The 23,171-nt window shown below is 55.1% G+C and overlaps 2 protein-coding genes and 1 long non-coding RNA gene across 6 annotated transcripts in view; 1 reads left to right on the top strand and 2 right to left on the bottom strand.

The window, feature by feature from the left end:
* Nucleotides 1–23,171, top strand: part of LOC145517948 (uncharacterized) — a 91,365-nt gene that overhangs the window by 3,692 nt on the left and 64,502 nt on the right. Inside the window, exons 2-7 of the long non-coding RNA XR_014062434.1 lie at nt 611–836; nt 3,945–4,056; nt 8,247–8,472; nt 11,585–11,696; nt 15,886–16,111; nt 19,225–19,336. This is a non-coding gene — a long non-coding RNA (uncharacterized LOC145517948). The remainder of the gene's footprint in view (nt 1–610; nt 837–3,944; nt 4,057–8,246; nt 8,473–11,584; nt 11,697–15,885; nt 16,112–19,224; nt 19,337–23,171) is intronic.
* Nucleotides 6,097–7,881, bottom strand: LOC145517945 (uncharacterized). Its single transcript, XM_081521286.1, has 3 exons — nt 7,712–7,881; nt 7,000–7,312; nt 6,097–6,749 (listed from the first exon to the last, which is right to left on the bottom strand). Exons 1-3 carry the CDS (start codon nt 7,844–7,846, stop codon nt 6,121–6,123), a joined length of 1,077 nt encoding a protein of 358 aa, XP_081377412.1. The 5' UTR covers nt 7,847–7,881; the 3' UTR covers nt 6,097–6,120.
* Nucleotides 13,736–23,168, bottom strand: LOC145517913 (uncharacterized). Of its 4 annotated transcripts, none has more exons than XM_081521244.1 (4): nt 22,991–23,168; nt 22,279–22,591; nt 21,863–22,028; nt 13,736–14,222 (listed from the first exon to the last, which is right to left on the bottom strand). In XM_081521244.1, the coding sequence occupies exons 1-4, from the start codon at nt 23,123–23,125 to the stop codon at nt 13,760–13,762; spliced, it is 1,077 nt and encodes a 358-aa protein (XP_081377370.1). In that variant the 5' UTR covers nt 23,126–23,168; the 3' UTR covers nt 13,736–13,759. The 4 variants fall into 4 exon arrangements, with proteins under 4 accessions (XP_081377370.1, XP_081377373.1, XP_081377372.1 ...); XM_081521247.1 differs by having other exon boundaries at nt 13,736–14,038; nt 21,677–22,028; nt 22,991–23,160; XM_081521246.1 differs by lacking the exons at nt 21,863–22,028; nt 22,279–22,591; nt 22,991–23,168 and adding exons at nt 14,639–14,951; nt 15,351–15,527 and having other exon boundaries at nt 13,736–14,388.

Raw genomic sequence — 23,171 nt, 5'->3', positions numbered from 1 at the left:
CACAGGCAAAGGACCCGGTGTTTCCGGGTGGCATGGGAGAGGTGGCCTGGCCCGGCCTGGGGCTCCCCGTGTTACCTTTCTGTTTCTCCGGGCAAAGGGCCAGAGGCCTCTCGGGGGTGCCCTGAGCCAACGTCGACAGGGTGCCCACGCACACTGCCTGTGAGCTCTCCTGCGGCCCCGGGCTCTGGGCAGGGGCAAACAGCAGAACATCCTGGCAGCAAGTGATCTGGCTGGGGGCTCCTCTCCGCTCTGGAGGCCTGGATACCCGGGTTGCGGGTTCTGTTGGGTTCTGTTGCCGGCAGGTGACATCATTTCCTGGGGTTCGTGCTGAGGTCCCTTCCCCAAAACTTCCCAAGGGAATCTCTGGGTTTCTGACTGCTCGACCACCCCCCTTAGGCCATGTGCAGGCACAGTGACAGCCACACAGCCCAGCCCACAGCCCTGGGGAGGCCTGGGTGCAGCCAGGGCCTGAGCTCCGAGGACCCTGCTGCTCTCAGACCAGGCTCCTTCTTCTCATAAGTGGTGTGGCCCTGGACAAGCATATGCCCCTCAGGGTTTCCCCAGTCTCTCCATCTGCAGAGAGGGGGTCATTCTCCCATCTGTTTCCTAGGTCTGGCGGCCTACGAGCAGCTCCATGCCTTTCCACCTGGGGCCGATATCACGTGGAGCTTGTGCGCTGAGACTTCAGAAAGAAAGACTCCATCCAGGGCTGACACAGCACAGAATGGGGCAGAACGAGGCCTGGATGCGCCGTGGAACCCAGGAAAAGGCACTCCCCCTCCTGACTGTTTTGAGACCCCGCATCCAAATTGGAGCACCGAAAGGAAGACTCGAAGGTCTCCCTCTCTTATAGAAAAGAGTAGCCAACTTTCTGGTCCTCTGTTTGCATTGAGATTCTGTTCAAGTGTCCCAGCTCGGCTTCTGCGGGTGGCTGAGCTTCTAATGGATCCCTGGGTTCTTGTCTTTTCCTCTCCAAACCTTCCGTCCTTTTCCCCCTTCTGGGGTGGATGGGCGCTGTCATTGCTTCTACCTTCGAGACAGAGTGATGAAAAGTCTGGGCCATCGACTCCTTTCCTCTCTTTGGTTCCGTGTCTCTCTCTGGCTGTGTCCCTCTCTTTTCCTTTCTCGATTCAGTCTGTGTCTTCCTCTTTCTCTCTCGTGTGTGGATGGATGGATGCTAGGAATGCACATGTATATGATTAGATGAGGGTTATGTTTTAGGGATAGGTTAGAGGGAGAGAAAGGCTTTAGGTCGGAGTTGGTCATGGGGGAAGGGTCAAGGGTGGTGGTGGTGTTTCTTGGAATCTGAGTGCTGTGCATTCTTCGTCTCTTTCCATATGAACCCCTTCTCAGATACACCACTTGCAAGGAGTCTCTCATGTTCCGTTTCCTATCTTTTGCATTTGTGAATGCTTAGCTTCTCTGTTGTGAAGAGGTTCCATTGGATGGAAACCCATTGGTGTACTTCGTTTCCCTCTTTCCCTTACTTGAAGAGACCCATTTCTACCTCCGCCCAGCAAATGGCAAGGAGACTCTGATGTTAAGGAGCCTTTGACCTACGCTTCTTTCTAGCTATCTCATGACATCAGCCTTTAGGGTGAGGGTTTTCCCCGATATTGAGGTGGTGTGAGATCAAAACCAATAGCGTTCTTCAGATGTAGCTGTCTGGTTTTCCCATGGACATTGATTGAAGAGGCTTTCTTGTTCCCATTTGGATATTCTCCCCTTCTGTGTCAGAGACGAGTTGACCATGGATGCCGGGGTTTGTTTCTGGACCCTCAACTTGATTCCATCGATCTGGATCTGTGTGTGTTGTTGTATTCCCAATAGCATACTGTCCTGCTGCTGCCGCTGCGGCTAAGTCACTTCAGTCGTGTCTGACTCTGCGCGACCCCATGGCCTGCAGCCTACCAGGCTCCTCTGTCCAGGGCACTTTCCAGGCAAGAGTACTGGAGTGGGTCGCCATCGCCTTCTCCGATACTCTCCTGAGGATCCTAGTTTGCTCGTCTAATTTCCTTTCACACAACCTTGGATGTCCGTATCGGGGCTTTTTCGTCGGATTGTATTGACAATTTAGGCTCTTTTCTGTTTCCGAAACCCCTGTTGCAATTCTTTGTTCGGTGCGAAAATGCATTGGCATTTTGGGAGGAATAGCATCGAAGCTGTGGATTGCCTTGTGGGGCTGTGACATCATTTTCCCAATAGGAATTCTTTCAAGCCCTGAGCACAGCTTCTCTTTGCAGCGATTGGTGTGGGCTTGATCTTCCTTCTTCCATCTCTCACCGTTTTGTGAGAACAGGTCCTTCCTTCCCTTCTGGGTTAGATGGACTCGTGGGTATCACTTCAGTGAATGGCATTGTCAGTGGGGGTGATAATTCCCTTCTCATTGGAAGACTTTGCTGTGAGTATTAGAAATGCAAGTGATTTCTCTTCCCCTTCCTCCCTGTCCATCTCTCAGAGCCACCGGGAAACAGAGGCCTCATCCAGGGTCACACAGGCCCGAGGGAGTGCAACTAGACTGTTGTTTCTTCAGGCCCTCTGTGCTGGACATCATCCGGGATACTCTGTGTGTGTCTTCCTCAGTCTGGTGTCCCTTCAGACCTTTCCCTAGTTTTCACAGGCTTGTTGTGTTGGTGTTCTTTGTCTGTTTGGAGACACATCCTTGAGAAGCTTTGTGTTTCCACTCATTCATCTCGCGATGTATGACCTGTCTTTTGCTTTTGTCATGAGGTCTTTCCCACAGTAGATATCTTTGATTTTGCAAAGTCCACTGTATTCTCTGGGTTGTTTTGTGGACTGCCTTTTAGTTTTGTGTGTGAAGACTCAAAGCACGTGTCCGGTTTCTGCTCATTGTTCTTCTAGATTTGTGACAAGTTTTCATGGAAACTTTGTCTAGGGATAACTGGAAGTGAACTCGATGTAAAGTGTCAAGTCTCCATCTGCATTCATGTCATGCCCTGCAGTTTCCAATTCCCTCTTCCTGAGTGGTTTTGGAGACCTTGTGGGAAGTTCGGTTGCATCGGAGTTTGCGTTTCCATCTTGAGTAGATTCACACTGTTCTGCCCTCAGGGACACTGTCAAGGGGGAGTGAGGAGCAGCCTGCACTTCCAGCAGTGACCACACGGTGGGGCGAGTGCTGCTCTCCCCTCTGGGAGCCCCAGGCCACAGGCATCCCAGTGAGGAGCCAGCTTTGTGCTCAGCTGAAAGGAGTTAGTCTCTCAGGATCCTCTGAGCCCTTGCCTTTGGATCACCCAGGGTGGGCATTTACTGTGACAGAAAAAAATTGCCCTGAATTCCATGGACGGAAGAGCCTGGCTGTGTAGAGTTCGTGAGTTGCCGTGAATCAGACACAACTGAGGACACAAAAATTCAATAGACTAAAACCCTTTTTGGGGGTGGGGGAAGTGAAAGGGGGTGATGTGGGCTTTTTTGTCTTATATAATAGCCAAGGGAAATCTAGTTTAAACCTAAATTCACATAGATGGGAAAGGTATAGCTCTCCGTCACCCTATTAAAAAAAAAAAAACTACTTAACTTTTCTGAAAGTTTATTTAGTAGCTTCCTTGAGCAGTTCATTGTGAAGCTTTTTTTTTTTTCTGTCACTTTGGCCTCATTAAAAAGTACGGTTTGCCTTTACTGGATAATTTCGTTCATTGGTTTGTTAGGGAATCTTGGTAATATTTGAGTTTCCTGGGGAGCATGGTCACATGACCTGGCCCTGGCCAATCGGTGCGTTCCACCTCCCTGGCCACTGTGATTGGCTCCGGACTGGGGCAGTGCCCAATCGGGGCCCAGGGTCGGGCCTCACGTTGGAAGCCAGGGGAAGACGAGCTCTCGTCCTGCTGGGGTAGGGGAAGGGGTGGGGCCGGGGGAGGTCAGGCTCCAGCAGTGGGAGGGGCTTGAGGTCCGCCTGCGGCAGTTGGTGACCTTCCTGCTCCCCTCAGGGCAGAGCCGCCGGCCTGAGAATGAGGGCACTGCTGAGCCCAGGGGCTGGGATGGCCCGTTGCTGCTGTGGTCCCAGAGCTCCACCCGAGACCTGAGGGAGGCCGTCTGCCCGTGAGTCCTCTCCCGCTTGTCTGTCAGCTTGTTTGAACCATGCTGGGTTTTCTGCCCAGCTGGCTAAGGGGAGTCCCTGGAAATGCAAGGGTGTGGGTTTTGGCAGACTTCAGGGAAGACATGCCAGATGAGCCTGGGAGACTCCCGCTTAATCTGGATTCAGGAGATATCTCTTCGGGCCAGCTAGTAATTGTAGGATAAGCCTAATGAGTCTTCACAGGATGAAGAGAGTAACGTGCCAAGGTAGCAATCGATGTCCTCATTCGAGAGGATGAAGCTGGTGCTCAGAGAAGGGGGGAACTTGGCCACAGCAAGGAGGTGTGCACCCAGACAGAACCCCCAGATCCGGCCATTTGAGCTCAGGGAGGCCACTGGTGTGGCTTGTCCCTGTGGCAGGGGCCGAGGCACGCAGCCCACCCTGATTCCTGCGGGGGCCTGACTTGGGAAGTGCCATCTGGTAGCTTTGAGACTCACCAAACCAAATTGCATTGGAGAGAGGAAGGACACCTTCCTTCATCCACCCCCCACCCCCGCCGGATTCCCACATACCCTGACCCCTTTCTCTGGATTTCGGAGCCATTTCCCGAGTCCCGCTCATATGACCTCATTCGAAGTGCACTGTGGACGAGCTGCCATCTGCAGCTGCTACCACAGCAGCCAAGGGCTTTAGCTCCCGAGTACCTCCCTTCCTTTGGAACTTGGGGGCCCTCTACTCCCCACTTGCACGCCACAGACCTTTGCTGAGGATTGTGGGGACCCTCACTCAGTTTGCAGCACGTTGTAGCCATCCCTGTCCTCTCAATTCCTCCCTTGCAACTCAGCTTGTGAGCTCCTTTGGAGCAGCGTGGCCCACCTGGCTGCAACGGAAGAGACACAGCTGACAGTGAAACAACAGCTTAGATCTGACAGCCGGAAAGCTCTGTCAAAAGGGACCTCCCTCTTCACACCGTAGAGGCTGTAGGAGCCGCCAGGGTTTGGGAACCAGTGCTGGGGCCAAAATGACTCCACAGCTGTTTTCCTTCCTGGGGAGGGTTCTGGCTCGAGTGGGAATGGCTCAAGTCTCCTAAGGTTCTGAAAGCCCACTGTGTGCAGATTCACGGTACACAGAGAGGAGAAGGTGGAGTCCTGCCCTGGAGGTGGGCACAGCTCACGGATGAGCCAGGCAGGCAGGCAGGCAGGCAGGGCATGAGAACACCTGAGCTGCCTTCATGAGTGAATGGTGTGGGGGCAGAGGAAGAGAAGCCGGTCTGCTCCCTCATGTGGTGCCCAGGGCAGGTTGTCCCCAGAGGAAACCCTTACGACGGTGAGGACTATCACTGCTGTTTCCCAAGGGGTTCCGTCGGTGCGTGTCTTCCCCGGAGCGGTCAGGCCGTCTCTAAAGTACACTGGCCATGGGCATTGCCTCTCCTTGGAACTTCCCATGTGTTTCTCGTTTTTATGGAACAGTGATTTTTCTAGAGGGGTTCTGGGCCACAAGGTTGTTGGGTCATTTTCTAGCCTTCTGTCGTGAAGAACGCTTTCCTGGGCGTTGGGGTGGTTTGTTGTTCCAGCTCCCTTTCTTGGCTTCTTTTGGGAGCTGGTGCAACAAGAGGAGCTCAGCCTCTGCCTTCTGGCTGAGATGTCACCCTTCAAACAGCAATGCCTGCCTGGAGATAATGATGGCATTTGCCAAAAGGGCTTCGTTTGGCACATGATATCTTGAAAGGACGTACACCGTCCTTTCAGCTATCAAAGGCTACTTCAAAGGACATAAAAATGAGAACTCTCCAATGGAGTCTTACAGTAGGTGGAGAGTCCGAAAAAAACTCCTTCAGTCATTTCACTGAGAGGCATTGATTGGGGACACCAAGAATATAGGAAGGAATGCAGAAAGAAAAGATGAAATTGTGTTCAGGATCGGGGGGGGAGGGATGAACAGGGCGTGCTTGCCTTGAATCCAGGCTTTGTTGGCGGGTGGGGCATAAAGATGGAAGGGGTCTGCAACTACAAAGTGGTGATGGTAACACAGTATCACCAGAGTTACACAACAGTGTTCCCAAATTGCAACAATGATGAAAAAGTTTACTAATCCCAACTTAACCAACAGAAATACACGAAACCATACAAACAATAAAACATCACCAGAAAGGTGGAAACAAACCAAATGCAAAGCAGTTCAGGGGAAAGGAACTCCATGTCCCCTGGGGGCAGAACGAGTTGCCGGCGTCCACGGTGAGCAGACAGGGATGGAGGCTGCAGAGCCGACCGCTGCCCTGGACGTGGTGTTTCCGGCAAGGGCTCTGGGTCTCTGTCCAGAGCGGGGGCTCGTTCTTCCTGCAGGGGCGGGTGAGTCATCGTCGGCGTCTGGGTGTTGCGCGGGAGCCAGGGCAGGCTCTCCCTGCCGAGGCGGTGACTCCTCCTCTGCCTCGGGTTCTCCTGCCAAAGCCCGAGCAGGTACAGGTGCACGTGGAAGTGGAGGTTCTCGCTGAGGGGGTGGGACATCAGTGCCTGGAGCTGGGGGTCCTGCAGGCACGGAGATCCGATCTGCCTGGTGTGCTGGCCAGTACCCAGCTGGCCTGGTGTCTCTGCGAGGGCAAGTCTCGGTTCTCCATCTGCCCTCGGTGGATTCCTGGGTCCTGCACCTGGAGCCACCACCTCTGTAGGGACAGGTCTGGGAAGTGGAGCCTGGTTCCAGTTGGAGGCCAGTGCTAGAGCTGGGGGAGAAGCAAAGTTTACCCACAGGCCAGCCTTGGCATGTGCGTATCCCGGGACAGAAAGCTTCCAAGAGATTCCCAAAGAATACCCAGCGTCGGATGTCTTTTGGGACTGAAGTGTGCAAGATGGGGGTGGGGGTGTGAGGCCAGCGCTTGCTGCAGGCCCAGCAGCATCTTTCGGGGACTCGTCCCTGTGTAGCTCAGCACCCCCTCCCCACACACTCCCGTGCACCAGCCCCAGCGTCCTCACCTCTGTGCTCTGGCGTGCTGGGCTCCAGGTCCTCCTGCTGCCTCAGAGGCCGGGGTTCTCGGGACTCTGGGTCGGAGCCGGGTGTGCTGAGCTCCGTGGCAGCCTCAGACTGGGCCGCCGGGTGTATCCTGGGCGGTGTCTCGGCAGCAGGCCTTCCCCGCCTCCGCTTCGCCCCCGGTGGGGCTGATGCCTCCGTGGGCACGCTCACCTGGAGCCTGCACTGGGCCTCACGGGCGGGGGGGTGGTGCTCCGACCCCTCCCTCCAGGAGGTGGACGGGGTGTCCCCGTCCTCGGCCTCATCACGTGGGAAGCTCTGCAACGACAGTGACCGTCAGCCAGCCGTGCTGGGAGTTTTCCGAGCTGGGCCCGGCCAGTGGAGCCGCTGCTTCTGCCTGCTCGAACTTCTCTTCCCAGAAGGGTCAGAGACGTGTGTCTGCTCACATCCCCACCCGGGAGGAAAGAGACCCACCTGAGGGTGTGAGGTCAGCCTGGGCGGCCGGCGCTGCCCGCACTCTCCCCATCCCACCCAGCCTGCTCTCCCCTGGGGTGTGGACACAACTTGTCCGCAGGCTTCTGACCCCACATCCGCCTGGGCTTCCTTGAGGGAGACACACCCCGAGAAACCCGCATCCACACACACAGGCAAAGGACCCGGTGTTTCCGGGTGGCATGGGAGAGGTGGCCTGGCCCGGCCTGGGGCTCCCCGTGTTACCTTTCTGTTTCTCCGGGCAAAGGGCCAGAGGCCTCTCGGGGGTGCCCTGAGCCAACGTCGACAGGGTGCCCACGCACACTGCCTGTGAGCTCTCCTGCGGCCCCGGGCTCTGGGCAGGGGCAAACAGCAGAACATCCTGGCAGCAAGTGATCTGGCTGGGGGCTCCTCTCCGCTCTGGAGGCCTGGATACCCGGGTTGCGGGTTCTGTTGGGTTCTGTTGCCGGCAGGTGACATCATTTCCTGGGGTTCGTGCTGAGGTCCCTTCCCCAAAACTTCCCAAGGGAATCTCTGGGTTTCTGACTGCTCGACCACCCCCCTTAGGCCATGTGCAGGCACAGTGACAGCCACACAGCCCAGCCCACAGCCCTGGGGAGGCCTGGGTGCAGCCAGGGCCTGAGCTCCGAGGACCCCGCTGCTCTCAGACCAGGCTCCTTCTTCTCATAAGTGGTGTGGCCCTGGACAAGCATATGCCCCTCAGGGTTTCCCCAGTCTCTCCATCTGCAGAGAGGGGGTCATTCTCCCATCTGTTTCCTAGGTCTGGCGGCCTACGAGCAGCTCCATGCCTTTCCACCTGGGGCCGATATCACGTGGAGCTTGTGCGCTGAGACTTCAGAAAGAAAGACTCCATCCAGGGCTGACACAGCACAGAATGGGGCAGAACGAGGCCTGGATGCGCCGTGGAACCCAGGAAAAGGCACTCCCCCTCCTGACTGTTTTGAGACCCCGCATCCAAATTGGAGCACCGAAAGGAAGACTCGAAGGTCTCCCTCTCTTATAGAAAAGAGTAGCCAACTTTCTGGTCCTCTGTTTGCATTGAGATTCTGTTCAAGTGTCCCAGCTCGGCTTCTGCGGGTGGCTGAGCTTCTAATGGATCCCTGGGTTCTTGTCTTTTCCTCTCCAAACCTTCCGTCCTTTTCCCCCTTCTGGGGTGGATGGGCGCTGTCATTGCTTCTACCTTCGAGACAGAGTGATGAAAAGTCTGGGCCATCGACTCCTTTCCTCTCTTTGGTTCCGTGTCTCTCTCTGGCTGTGTCCCTCTCTTTTCCTTTCTCGATTCAGTCTGTGTCTTCCTCTTTCTCTCTCGTGTGTGGATGGATGGATGCTAGGAATGCACATGTATATGATTAGATGAGGGTTATGTTTTAGGGATAGGTTAGAGGGAGAGAAAGGCTTTAGGTCGGAGTTGGTCATGGGGGAAGGGTCAAGGGTGGTGGTGGTGTTTCTTGGAATCTGAGTGCTGTGCATTCTTCGTCTCTTTCCATATGAACCCCTTCTCAGATACACCACTTGCAAGGAGTCTCTCATGTTCCGTTTCCTATCTTTTGCATTTGTGAATGCTTAGCTTCTCTGTTGTGAAGAGGTTCCATTGGATGGAAACCCATTGGTGTACTTCGTTTCCCTCTTTCCCTTACTTGAAGAGACCCATTTCTACCTCCGCCCAGCAAATGGCAAGGAGACTCTGATGTTAAGGAGCCTTTGACCTACGCTTCTTTCTAGCTATCTCATGACATCAGCCTTTAGGGTGAGGGTTTTCCCCGATATTGAGGTGGTGTGAGATCAAAACCAATAGCGTTCTTCAGATGTAGCTGTCTGGTTTTCCCATGGACATTGATTGAAGAGGCTTTCTTGTTCCCATTTGGATATTCTCCCCTTCTGTGTCAGAGACGAGTTGACCATGGATGCCGGGGTTTGTTTCTGGACCCTCAACTTGATTCCATCGATCTGGATCTGTGTGTGTTGTTGTATTCCCAATAGCATACTGTCCTGCTGCTGCCGCTGCGGCTAAGTCACTTCAGTCGTGTCTGACTCTGCGCGACCCCATGGCCTGCAGCCTACCAGGCTCCTCTGTCCAGGGCACTTTCCAGGCAAGAGTACTGGAGTGGGTCGCCATCGCCTTCTCCGATACTCTCCTGAGGATCCTAGTTTGCTCGTCTAATTTCCTTTCACACAACCTTGGATGTCCGTATCGGGGCTTTTTCGTCGGATTGTATTGACAATTTAGGCTCTTTTCTGTTTCCGAAACCCCTGTTGCAATTCTTTGTTCGGTGCGAAAATGCATTGGCATTTTGGGAGGAATAGCATCGAAGCTGTGGATTGCCTTGTGGGGCTGTGACATCATTTTCCCAATAGGAATTCTTTCAAGCCCTGAGCACAGCTTCTCTTTGCAGCGATTGGTGTGGGCTTGATCTTCCTTCTTCCATCTCTCACCGTTTTGTGAGAACAGGTCCTTCCTTCCCTTCTGGGTTAGATGGACTCGTGGGTATCACTTCAGTGAATGGCATTGTCAGTGGGGGTGATAATTCCCTTCTCATTGGAAGACTTTGCTGTGAGTATTAGAAATGCAAGTGATTTCTCTTCCCCTTCCTCCCTGTCCATCTCTCAGAGCCACCGGGAAACAGAGGCCTCATCCAGGGTCACACAGGCCCGAGGGAGTGCAACTAGACTGTTGTTTCTTCAGGCCCTCTGTGCTGGACATCATCCGGGATACTCTGTGTGTGTCTTCCTCAGTCTGGTGTCCCTTCAGACCTTTCCCTAGTTTTCACAGGCTTGTTGTGTTGGTGTTCTTTGTCTGTTTGGAGACACATCCTTGAGAAGCTTTGTGTTTCCACTCATTCATCTCGCGATGTATGACCTGTCTTTTGCTTTTGTCATGAGGTCTTTCCCACAGTAGATATCTTTGATTTTGCAAAGTCCACTGTATTCTCTGGGTTGTTTTGTGGACTGCCTTTTAGTTTTGTGTGTGAAGACTCAAAGCACGTGTCCGGTTTCTGCTCATTGTTCTTCTAGATTTGTGACAAGTTTTCATGGAAACTTTGTCTAGGGATAACTGGAAGTGAACTCGATGTAAAGTGTCAAGTCTCCATCTGCATTCATGTCATGCCCTGCAGTTTCCAATTCCCTCTTCCTGAGTGGTTTTGGAGACCTTGTGGGAAGTTCGGTTGCATCGGAGTTTGCGTTTCCATCTTGAGTAGATTCACACTGTTCTGCCCTCAGGGACACTGTCAAGGGGGAGTGAGGAGCAGCCTGCACTTCCAGCAGTGACCACACGGTGGGGCGAGTGCTGCTCTCCCCTCTGGGAGCCCCAGGCCACAGGCATCCCAGTGAGGAGCCAGCTCTGTGCTCAGCTGAAAGGAGTTAGTCTCTCAGGATCCTCTGAGCCCTTGCCTTTGGATCACCCAGGGTGGGCATTTACTGTGACAGAAAAAAATTGCCCTGAATTCCATGGACGGAAGAGCCTGGCTGTGTAGAGTTCGTGAGTTGCCGTGAATCAGACACAACTGAGGACACAAAAATTCAATAGACTAAAACCCTTTTTGGGGGTGGGGGAAGTGAAAGGGGGTGATGTGGGCTTTTTTGTCTTATATAATAGCCAAGGGAAATCTAGTTTAAACCTAAATTCACATAGATGGGAAAGGTATAGCTCTCCGTCACCCTATTAAAAAAAAAAAAATACTACTTAACTTTTCTGAAAGTTTATTTAGTAGCTTCCTTGAGCAGTTCATTGTGAAGCTTTTTTTTTTTTTTCTGTCACTTTGGCCTCATTAAAAAGTACGGTTTGCCTTTACTGGATAATTTCGTTCATTGGTTTGTTAGGGAATCTTGGTAATATTTGAGTTTCCTGGGGAGCATGGTCACATGACCTGGCCCTGGCCAATCGGTGCGTTCCACCTCCCTGGCCACTGTGATTGGCTCCGGACTGGGGCAGTGCCCAATCGGGGCCCAGGGTCGGGCCTCACGTTGGAAGCCAGGGGAAGACGAGCTCTCGTCCTGCTGGGGTAGGGGAAGGGGTGGGGCCGGGGGAGGTCAGGCTCCAGCAGTGGGAGGGGCTTGAGGTCCGCCTGCGGCAGTTGGTGACCTTCCTGCTCCCCTCAGGGCAGAGCCGCCGGCCTGAGAATGAGGGCACTGCTGAGCCCAGGGGCTGGGATGGCCCGTTGCTGCTGTGGTCCCAGAGCTCCACCCGAGACCTGAGGGAGGCCGTCTGCCCGTGAGTCCTCTCCCGCTTGTCTGTCAGCTTGTTTGAACCATGCTGGGTTTTCTGCCCAGCTGCCTAAGGGGAGTCCCTGGAAATGCAAGGGTGTGGGTTTTGGCAGACTTCAGGGAAGACATGCCAGATGAGCCTGGGAGACTCCCGCTTAATCTGGATTCAGGAGATATCTCTTCGGGCCAGCTAGTAATTGTAGGATAAGCCTAATGAGTCTTCACAGGATGAAGAGAGTAACGTGCCAAGGTAGCAATCGATGTCCTCATTCGAGAGGATGAAGCTGGTGCTCAGAGAAGGGGGGAACTTGGCCACAGCAAGGAGGTGTGCACCCAGACAGAACCCCCAGATCCGGCCATTTGAGCTCAGGGAGGCCACTGGTGTGGCTTGTCCCTGTGGCAGGGGCCGAGGCACGCAGCCCACCCTGATTCCTGCGGGGGCCTGACTTGGGAAGTGCCATCTGGTAGCTTTGAGACTCACCAAACCAAATTGCATTGGAGAGAGGAAGGACACCTTCCTTCATCCACCCCCCACCCCCGCCGGATTCCCACATACCCTGACCCCTTTCTCTGGATTTCGGAGCCATTTCCCGAGTCCCGCTCATATGACCTCATTCGAAGTGCACTGTGGACGAGCTGCCATCTGCAGCTGCTACCACAGCAGCCAAGGGCTTTAGCTCCCGAGTACCTCCCTTCCTTTGGAACTTGGGGGCCCTCTACTCCCCACTTGCACGCCACAGACCTTTGCTGAGGGTTGTGGGGACCCTCACTCAGTTTGCAGCACGTTGTAGCCATCCCTGTCCTCCCAATTCCTCCCTTGCAACTCAGCTTGTGAGCTCCTTTGGAGCAGCGTGGCCCACCTGGCTGCAACGGAAGAGACACAGCTGACAGTGAAACAACAGCTTAGATCTGACAGCCGGAAATCTCTGTCAAAAGGGACCTCCCTCTTCACACCGTAGAGGCTGTAGGAGCCGCCAGGGTTTGGGAACCAGTGCTGGGGCCAAAATGACTCCACAGCTGTTTTCCTTCCTGGGGAGGGTTCTGGCTCGAGTGGGAATGGCTCAAGTCTCCTAAGGTTCTGAAAGCCCACTGTGTGCAGATTCACGGTACACAGAGAGGAGAAGGTGGAGTCCTGCCCTGGAGGTGGGCACAGCTCACGGATGAGCCAGGCAGGCAGGCAGGCAGGCAGGGCATGAGAACACCTGAGCTGCCTTCATGAGTGAATGGTGTGGGGGCAGAGGAAGAGAAGCCGGTCTGCTCCCTCATGTGGTGCCCAGGGCAGGTTGTCCCCAGAGGAAACCCTTACGACGGTGAGGACTATCACTGCTGTTTCCCAAGGGGTTCCGTCGGTGCGTGTCTTCCCCGGAGCGGTCAGGCCGTCTCTAAAGTACACTGGCCATGGGCATTGCCTCTCCTTGGAACTTCCCATGTGTTTCTCGTTTTTATGGAACAGTGATTTTTCTAGAGGGGTTCTGGGCCACAAGGTTGTTGGGTCATTTTCTAGCCTTCTGTCGTGAAGAACGCTTTCCTGGGCGTTGGGGTGGTTTGTTGTTCCAGCTCCCTTTCTTGGCTTCTTTTGGGAGCTGGTGCCACAAGAGGAGCTCAGCCTCTGCCTTCTGGCTGAGATGTCACCCTTCAAACAGCAATGCCTGCCTGGAGATAATGATGGCATTTGCCAAAAGGGCTTCGTTTGGCACATGATATCTTGAAAGGACGTACACCGTCCTTTCAGCTATCAAAGGCTACTTCAAAGGACATAAAAATGAGAACTCTCCAATGGAGTCTTACAGTAGGTGGAGAGTCCGAAAAAAACTCCTTCAGTCATTTCACTGAGAGGCATTGATTGGGGACACCAAGAATATAGGAAGGAATGCAGAAAGAAAAGATGAAATTGTGTTCAGGATCGGGGGGGAGGGATGAACAGGGCGTGCTTGCCTTGAATCCAGGCTTTGTTGGCGGGTGGGGCATAAAGATGGAAGGGGTCTGCAACTACAAAGTGGTGATGGTAACACAGTATCACCAGAGTTACACAACAGTGTTCCCAAATTGCAACAATGATGAAAAAGTTTACTAATCCCAACTTAACCAACAGAAATACACGAAACCATACAAACAATAAAACATCACCAGAAAGGTGGAAACAAACCAAATGCAAAGCAGTTCAGGGGAAAGGAACTCCATGTCCCCTGGGGGCAGAACGAGTTGCCGGCGTCCACGGTGAGCAGACAGGGATGGAGGCTGCAGAGCCGACCGCTGCCCTGGACGTGGTGTTTCCGGCAAGGGCTCTGGGTCTCTGTCCAGAGCGGGGGCTCGTTCTTCCTGCAGGGGCGGGTGAGTCATCGTCGGCGTCTGGGTGTTGCGCGGGAGCCAGGGCAGGCTCTCCCTGCCGAGGCGGTGACTCCTCCTCTGCCTCGGGTTCTCCTGCCAAAGCCCGAGCAGGTACAGGTGCACGTGGAGGTGGAGGTTCTCGCTGAGGGGGTGGGACATCAGTGCCTGGAGCTGGGGGTCCTGCAGGCACGGAGATCCGATCTGCCTGGTGTGCTGGCCAGTACCCAGCTGGCCTGGTGTCTCTGCGAGGGCAAGTCTCGGTTCTCCATCTGCCCTCGGTGGATTCCTGGGTCCTGCACCTGGAGCCACCACCTCTGTAGGGACAGGTCTGGGAAGTGGAGCCTGGTTCCAGTTGGAGGCCAGTGCTAGAGCTGGGGGAGAAGCAAAGTTTACCCACAGGCCAGCCTTGGCATGTGCGTATCCCGGGACAGAAAGCTTCCAAGAGATTCCCAAAGAATACCCAGCGTCGGATGTCTTTTGGGACTGAAGTGTGCAAGATGGGGGTGGGGGTGTGAGGCCAGCGCTTGCTGCAGGCCCAGCAGCATCTTTCGGGGACTCGTCCCTGTGTAGCTCAGCACCCCCTCCCCACACACTCCCGTGCACCAGCCCCAGCGTCCTCACCTCTGTGCTCTGGCGTGCTGGGCTCCAGGTCCTCCTGCTGCCTCAGAGGCCGGGGTTCTCGGGACTCTGGGTCGGAGCCGGGTGTGCTGAGCTCCGTGGCAGCCTCAGACTGGGCCGCCGGGTGTATCCTGGGCGGTGTCTCGGCAGCAGGCCTTCCCCGCCTCCGCTTCGCCCCCGGTGGGGCTGATGCCTCCGTGGGCACGCTCACCTGGAGCCTGCACTGGGCCTCACGGGCGGGGGGGTGGTGCTCCGACCCCTCCCTCCAGGAGGTGGACGGGGTGTCCCCGTCCTCGGCCTCATCACGTGGGAAGCTCTGCAACGACAGTGACCGTCAGCCAGCCGTGCTGGGAGTTTTCCGAGCTGGGCCCGGCCAGTGGAGCCGCTGCTTCTGCCTGCTCGAACTTCTCTTCCCAGAAGGGTCAGAGACGTGTGTCTGCTCACATCCCCACCCGGGAGGAAAGAGACCCACCTGAGGGTGTGAGGTCAGCCTGGGCGGCCGGCGCTGCCCGCACTCTCCCCATCCCACCCAGCCTGCTCTCCCCTGGGGTGTGGACACAACTTGTCCGCAGGCTTCTGACCCCACATCCGCCTGGGCTTCCTTGAGGGAGACACACCCCGAGAAACCCGCATCCACACACACAGGCAAAGGACCCGGTGTTTCCGGGTGGCATGGGAGAGGTGGCCTGGCCCGGCCTGGGGCTCCCCGTGTTACCTTTCTGTTTCTCCGGGCAAAGGGCCAGAGGCCTCTCGGGGGTGCCCTGAGCCAACGTCGACAGGGTGCCCACGCACACTGCCTGTGAGCTCTCCTGCGGCCCCGGGCTCTGGGCAGGGGCAAACAGCAGAACATCCTGGCAGCAAGTGATCTGGCTGGGGGCTCCTCTCCGCTCTGGAGGCCTGGATACCCGGGTTGCGGGTTCTGTTGGGTTCTGTTGCCGGCAGGTGACATCATTTCCTGGGGTTCGTGCTGAGGTCCCTTCCCCAAAACTTCCCAAGGGAATCTCTGGGTTTCTGACTGCTCGACCACCCCCCTTAGGCCATGTGCAGGCACAGTGACAGCCACACAGCCCAGCCCACAGCCCTGGGGAGGCCTGGGTGCAGCCAGGGCCTGAGCTCCGAGGACCCCGCTGCTCTCAGACCAGGCTCCTTCTTCTCATAAGTGGTGTGGCCCTGGACAAGCATATGCCCCTCAGGGTTTCCCCAGTCTCTCCATCTGCAGAGAGGGGGTCATTCTCCCATCTGTTTCCTAGGTCTGGCGGCCTACGAGCAGCTCCATGCCTTTCCACCTGGGGCCGATATCACGTGGAGCTTGTGCGCTGAGACTTCAGAAAGAAAGACTCCATCCAGGGCTGACACAGCACAGAATGGGGCAGAACGAGGCCTGGATGCGCCGTGGAACCCAGGAAAAGGCACTCCCCCTCCTGACTGTTTTGAGACCCCGCATCCAAGTTGGAGCACCGAAAGGAAGACTCGAAGGTCTCCCTCTCTTATAGAAAAGAGTAGCCAAGTTTCTGGTCCTCTGTTTCCATTGAGATTCTGTTCAAGTGTCCCAGCTCGGCTTCTGCGGGTGGCTGAGCTTCTAATGGATCCCTGGGTTCTTGTCTTTTCCTCTCCAAACCTTCCGTCCTTTTCCCCCTTCTGGGGTGGATGGGCGCTGTCATTGCTTCTACCTTCGAGACAGAGTGATGAAAAGTCTGGGCCATCGACTCCTTTCCTCTCTTTGGTTCCGTGTCTCTCTCTGGCTGTGTCCCTCTCTTTTCCTTTCTCGATTCAGTCTGTGTCTTCCTCTTTCTCTCTCGTGTGTGGATGGATGGATGCTAGGAATGCACATGTATATGATTAGATGAGGGTTATGTTTTAGGGATAGGTTAGAGGGAGAGAAAGGCTTTAGGTCGGAGTTGGTCATGGGGGAAGGGTCAAGGGTGGTGGTGGTGTTTCTTGGAATCTGAGTGCTGTGCATTCTTCGTCTCTTTCCATATGAACCCCTTCTCAGATACACCACTTGCAAGGAGTCTCTCATGTTCCGTTTCCTATCTTTTGCATTTGTGAATGCTTAGCTTCTCTGTTGTGAAGAGGTTCCATTGGATGGAAACCCATTGGTGTACTTCGTTTCCCTCTTTCCCTTACTTGAAGAGACCCATTTCTACCTCCGCCCAGCAAATGGCAAGGAGACTCTGATGTTAAGGAGCCTTTGACCTACGCTTCTTTCTAGCTATCTCATGACATCAGCCTTTAGGGTGAGGGTTTTCCCCGATATTGAGGTGGTGTGAGATCAAAACCAATAGCGTTCTTCAGATGTAGCTGTCTGGTTTTCCCATGGACATTGATTGAAGAGGCTTTCTTGTTCCCATTTGGATATTCTCCCCTTCTGTGTCAGAGACGAGTTGACCATGGATGCCGGGGTTTGTTTCTGGACCCTCAACTTGATTCCATCGATCTGGATCTGTGTGTGTTGTTGTATTCCCAATAGCATACTGTCCTGCTGCTGCCGCTGCGGCTAAGTCACTTCAGTCGTGTCTGACTCTGCGCGACCCCATGGCCTGCAGCCTACCAGGCTCCTCTGTCCAGGGCACTTTCCAGGCAAGAGTACTGGAGTGGGTCGCCATCGCCTTCTCCGATACTCTCCTGAGGATCCTAGTTTGCTCGTCTAATTTCCTTTCACACAACCTTGGATGTCCGTATCGGGGCTTTTTCGTCGGATTGTATTGACAATTTAGGCTCTTTTCTGTTTCCGAAACCCCTGTTGCAATTCTTTGTTCGGTGCGAAAATGCATTGGCATTTTGGGAGGAATAGCATCGAAGCTGTGGATTGCCTTGTGGGGCTGTGACATCATTTTCCCAATAGGAATTCTTTCAAGCCCTGAGCACAGCTTCTCTTTGCAGCGATTGGTGTGGGCTTGATCTTCCTTCTTCCATCTCTCACCGTTTTGTGAGAACAGGTCCTTCCTTCCCTTCTGGGTTAGATGGACTCGTGGGTATCACTTCAGTGAATGGCATTGTCAGTGGGGGTGATAATTCCCTTCTCATTGGAAGACTTTGCTGTGAGTATTAGAAATGCAAGTGATTTCTCTTCCCCTTCCTCCCTGTCCATCTCTCAGAGCCACCGGGAAACAGAGGCCTCATCCAGGGTCACACAGGCCCGAGGGAGTGCAACTAGACTGTTGTTTCTTCAGGCCCTCTGTGCTGGACATCATCCGGGATACTCTGTGTGTGTCTTCCTCAGTCTGGTGTCCCTTCAGACCTTTCCCTAGTTTTCACAGGCTTGTTGTGTTGGTGTTCTTTGTCTGTTTGGAGACACATCCTTGAGAAGCTTTGTGTTTCCACTCATTCATCTCGCGATGTATGACCTGTCTTTTGCTTTTGTCATGAGGTCTTTCCCACAGTAGATATCTTTGATTTTGCAAAGTCCACTGTATTCTCTGGGTTGTTTTGTGGACTGCCTTTTAGTTTTGTGTGTGAAGACTCAAAGCACGTGTCCGGTTTCTGCTCATTGTTCTTCTAGATTTGTGACAAGTTTTCATGGAAACTTTGTCTAGGGATAACTGGAAGTGAACTCGATGTAAAGTGTCAAGTCTCCATCTGCATTCATGTCATGCCCTGCAGTTTCCAATTCCCTCTTCCTGAGTGGTTTTGGAGACCTTGTGGGAAGTTCGGTTGCATCGGAGTTTGCGTTTCCATCTTGAGTAGATTCACACTGTTCTGCCCTCAGGGACACTGTCAAGGGGGAGTGAGGAGCAGCCTGCACTTCCAGCAGTGACCACACGGTGGGGCGAGTGCTGCTCTCCCCTCTGGGAGCCCCAGGCCACAGGCATCCCAGTGAGGAGCCAGCTTTGTGCTCAGCTGAAAGGAGTTAGTCTCTCAGGATCCTCTGAGCCCTTGCCTTTGGATCACCCAGGGTGGGCATTTACTGTGACAGAAAAAAATTGCCCTGAATTCCATGGACGGAAGAGCCTGGCTGTGTAGAGTTCGTGAGTTGCCGTGAATCAGACACAACTGAGGACACAAAAATTCAATAGACTAAAACCCTTTTTGGGGGTGGGGGAAGTGAAAGGGGGTGATGTGGGCTTTTTTGTCTTATATAATAGCCAAGGGAAATCTAGTTTAAACCTAAATTCACATAGATGGGAAAGGTATAGCTCTCCGTCACCCTATTAAAAAAAAAAAAATACTACTTAACTTTTCTGAAAGTTTATTTAGTAGCTTCCTTGAGCAGTTCATTGTGAAGCTTTTTTTTTTTTTTTCTGTCACTTTGGCCTCATTAAAAAGTACGGTTTGCCTTTACTGGATAATTTCGTTCATTGGTTTGTTAGGGAATCTTGGTAATATTTGAGTTTCCTGGGGAGCATGGTCACATGACCTGGCCCTGGCCAATCGGTGCGTTCCACCTCCCTGGCCACTGTGATTGGCTCCGGACTGGGGCAGTGCCCAATCGGGGCCCAGGGTCGGGCCTCACGTTGGAAGCCAGGGGAAGACGAGCTCTCGTCCTGCTGGGGTAGGGGAAGGGGTGGGGCCGGGGGAGGTCAGGCTCCAGCAGTGGGAGGGGCTTGAGGTCCGCCTGCGGCAGTTGGTGACCTTCCTGCTCCCCTCAGGGCAGAGCCGCCGGCCTGAGAATGAGGGCACTGCTGAGCCCAGGGGCTGGGATGGCCCGTTGCTGCTGTGGTCCCAGAGCTCCACCCGAGACCTGAGGGAGGCCGTCTGCCCGTGAGTCCTCTCCCGCTTGTCTGTCAGCTTGTTTGAACCATGCTGGGTTTTCTGCCCAGCTGGCTAAGGGGAGTCCCTGGAAATGCAAGGGTGTGGGTTTTGGCAGACTTCAGGGAAGACATGCCAGATGAGCCTGGGAGACTCCCCCTTAATCTGGATTCAGGAGATATCTCTTCGGGCCAGCTAGTAATTGTAGGATAAGCCTAATGAGTCTTCACAGGATGAAGAGAGTAACGTGCCAAGGTAGCAATCGATGTCCTCATTCGAGAGGATGAAGCTGGTGCTCAGAGAAGGGGGGAACTTGGCCACAGCAAGGAGGTGTGCACCCAGACAGAAGCCCCAGATCCGGCCATTTGAGCTCAGGGAGGCCACTGGTGTGGCTTGTCCCTGTGGCAGGGGCCGAGGCACGCAGCCCACCCTGATTCCTGCGGGGGCCTGACTTGGGAAGTGCCATCTGGTAGCTTTGAGACTCACCAAACCAAATTGCACTGGAGAGAGGAAGGACACCTTCCTTCATCCACCCCCCACCCCCGCCAGATTCCCACATACCCTGACCCCTTTCTCTGGATTTCGGAGCCATTTCCCGAGTCCCGCTCATATGACCTCATTCGAAGTGCACTGTGGACGAGCTGCCATCTGCAGCTGCTACCACAGCAGCCAAGGGCTTTAGCTCCCGAGTACCTCCCTTCCTTTGGAACTTGGGGGCCCTCTACTCCCCACTTGCACGCCACAGACCTTTGCTGAGGATTGTGGGGACCCTCACTCAGTTTGCAGCACGTTGTAGCCATCCCTGTCCTCTCAATACCTCCCTTGCAACTCAGCTTGTGAGCTCCTTTGGAGCAGCGTGGCCCACCTGGCTGCAACGGAAGAGACACAGCTGACAGTGAAACAACAGCTTAGATCTGACAGCCGGAAAGCTCTGTCAGAAGGGACCTCCCTCTTCACACCGTAGAGGCTGTAGGAGCCGCCAGGGTTTGGGAACCAGTGCTGGGGCCAAAATGACTCCACAGCTGTTTTCCTTCCTGGGGAGGGTTCTGGCTCGAGTGGGAATGGCTCAAGTCTCCTAAGGTTCTGAAAGCCCACTGTGTGCAGAGTCACGGTACACAGAGAGGAGAAGGTGGAGTCCTGCCCTGGAGGTGGGCACAGCTCACGGATGAGCCAGGCAGGCAGGCAGGCAGGCAGGGCATGAGAACACCTGAGCTGCCTTCATGAGTGAATGGTGTGGGGGCAGAGGAAGAGAAGCCGGTCTGCTCCCTCATGTGGTGCCCAGGGCAGGTTGTCCCCAGAGGAAACCCTTACGACGGTGAGGACTATCACTGCTGTTTCCCAAGGGGTTCCGTCGGTGCGTGTCTTCCCCGGAGCGGTCAGGCCGTCTCTAAAGTACACTGGCCGTGGGCATTGCCTCTCCTTGGAACTTCCCATGTGTTTCTCTTTTTTATGGAACAGTGATTTTTCTAGAGGGGTTCTGGGCCACAAGGTTGTTGGGTCATTTTCTAGCCTGCTGTCGTGAAGAACGCTTTCCTGGGCGTTGGGGTGGTTTGTTGTTCCAGCTCCCTTTCTTGGCTTCTTTTGGGAGCTGGTGCAACAAGAGGAGCTCAGCCTCTGCCTTCTGGCTGAGATGTCACCCTTCAAACAGCAATGCCTGCCTGGAGATAATGATGGCATTTGCCAAAAGGGCTTCGTTTGGCACATGATATCTTGAAAGGACGTACACCGTCCTTTCAGCTATCAAAGGCTACTTCAAAGGACATAAAAATGAGAACTCTCCAATGGAGTCTTACAGTAGGTGGAGAGTCCGAAAAAAACTCCTTCAGTCATTTCACTGAGAGGCATTGATTGGGGACACCAAGAATATAGGAAGGAATGCCGAAAGAAAAGATGAAATTGTGTTCAGGATCGGGGGGGAGGGATGAACAGGGCGTTCTTGCCTTGAATCCAGGCTTTGTTGGCGGGTGGGGCATAAAGATGGAAGGGGTCTGCAACTACAAAGTGGTGATGGTAACACAGTATCACCAGAGTTACACAACAGTGTTCCCAAATTGCAACAATGATGAAAAAGTTTACTAATCCCAACTTAACCAACAGAAATACACGAAACCATACAAACAATAAAACATCACCAGAAAGGTGGAAACAAACCAAATGCAAAGCAGTTCAGGGGAAAGGAACTCCATGTCCCCTGGGGGCAGAACGAGTTGCCGGCGTCCACGGTGAGCAGACAGGGATGGAGGCTGCAGAGCCGACCACTGCCCTGGACGTGGTGTTTCCGGCAAGGGCTCTGGGTCTCTGTCCAGAGCGGGGGCTCGTTCTTCCTGCAGGGGCGGGTGAGTCATCGTCGGCGTCTGGGTGTTGCGCGGGAGCCAGGGCAGGCTCTCCCTGCCGAGGCGGTGACTCCTCCTCTGCCTCGGGTTCTCCTGCCAAAGCCCGAGCAGGTACAGGTGCACGTGGAGGTGGAGGTTCTCGCTGAGGGGGTGGGACATCAGTGCCTGGAGCTGGGGGTCCTGCAGGCACGGAGATCCGATCTGCCCGGTGTGCTGGCCAGTACCCAGCTGGCCTGGTGTCTCTGCGAGGGCAAGTCTCGGTTCTCCATCAGCCCTCGGTGGATTCCTGGGTCCTGCACCTGGAGCCACCACCTCTGTAGGGACAGGTCTGGGAAGTGGAGCCTGGTTCCAGTTGGAGGCCAGTGCTAGAGCTGGGGGAGAAGCAAAGTTTACCCACAGGCCAGCCTTGGCATGTGCGTATCCCGGGACAGAAAGCTTCCAAGAGATTCCCAAAGAATACCCAGCGTCGGATGTCTTTTGGGACTGAAGTGTGCAAGATGGGGGTGGGGGTGTGAGGCCAGCGCTTGCTGCAGGCCCAGCAGCATCTTTCGGGGACTCGTCCCTGTGTAGCTCAGCACCCCCTCCCCACACACTCCCGTGCACCAGCCCCAGCGTCCTCACCTCTGTGCTCTGGCGTGCTGGGCTCCAGGTCCTCCTGCTGCCTCAGAGGCCGGGGTTCTCGGGACTCTGGGTCGGAGCCGGGTGTGCTGAGCTCCGTGGCAGCCTCAGACTGGGCCGCCGGGTGTATCCTGGGCGGTGTCTCGGCAGCAGGCCTTCCCCGCCTCCGCTTCGCCCCCGGTGGGGCTGATGCCTCCGTGGGCACGCTCACCTGGAGCCTGCACTGGGCCTCACGGGCGGGGGGGTGGTGCTCCGACCCCTCCCTCCAGGAGGTGGACGGGGTGTCCCCGTCCTCGGCCTCATCACGTGGGAAGCTCTGCAACGACAGTGACCGTCAGCCAGCCGTGCTGGGAGTTTTCCGAGCTGGGCCCGGCCAGTGGAGCCGCTGCTTCTGCCTGCTCGAACTTCTCTTCCCAGAAGGGTCAGAGACGTGTGTCTGCTCACATCCCCACCCGGGAGGAAAGAGACCCACCTGAGGGTGTGAGGTCAGCCTGGGCGGCCGGCGCTGCCCGCACTCTCCCCATCCCACCCAGCCTGCTCTCCCCTGGGGTGTGGACACAACTTGTCCGCAGGCTTCTGACCCCACATCCGCCTGGGCTTCCTTGAGGGAGACACACCCCGAGAAACCCGCATCCACACACACAGGCAAAGGACCCGGTGTTTCCGGGTGGCATGGGAGAGGTGGCCTGGCCCGGCCTGGGGCTCCCCGTGTTACCTTTCTGTTTCTCCGGGCAAAGGGCCAGAGGCCTCTCGGGGGTGCCCTGAGCCAACGTCGACAGGGTGCCCACGCACACTGCCTGTGAGCTCTCCTGCGGCCCCGGGCTCTGGGCAGGGGCAAACAGCAGAACATCCTGGCAGCAAGTGATCTGGCTGGGGGCTCCTCTCCGCTCTGGAGG

Source organism: Giraffa tippelskirchi, chromosome 8 (genome assembly GCF_054371585.1).
Source record: "Giraffa tippelskirchi isolate mGirTip1 chromosome 8, T2T-mGirTip1v1.2.pri, whole genome shotgun sequence".
NCBI lineage: Eukaryota > Metazoa > Chordata > Mammalia > Artiodactyla > Giraffidae > Giraffa > Giraffa tippelskirchi.
Note: the sequence above shows the minus strand (reverse complement) of the source record. Positions and strands in the feature narration are given on the sequence as shown.

Coding starts and splice junctions, on each gene's coding strand:
- LOC145517945 (XM_081521286.1), bottom strand. CDS start 7,846: ATGTTCTGCTGTTTGCCCCTGCCCAGAGCCCGGGGCCGCAGGAGAGCT. Junction 7,313..7,711: donor TTGCCCGGAGAAACAGAAAG/GTAACACGGGGA, acceptor CTGTCGTTGCAG/AGCTTCCCACGTGATGAGGC. Junction 6,750..6,999: donor CAGCACGCCAGAGCACAGAG/GTGAGGACGCTG, acceptor CTTCTCCCCCAG/CTCTAGCACTGGCCTCCAAC.
- LOC145517913 (XM_081521244.1), bottom strand. CDS start 23,125: ATGTTCTGCTGTTTGCCCCTGCCCAGAGCCCGGGGCCGCAGGAGAGCT. Junction 22,029..22,278: donor CAGCACGCCAGAGCACAGAG/GTGAGGACGCTG, acceptor CTTCTCCCCCAG/CTCTAGCACTGGCCTCCAAC. Junction 14,223..21,862: donor GGTACTGGCCAGCACACCGG/GCAGATCGGATC, acceptor CCAGCACACCAG/GCAGATCGGATCTCCGTGCC.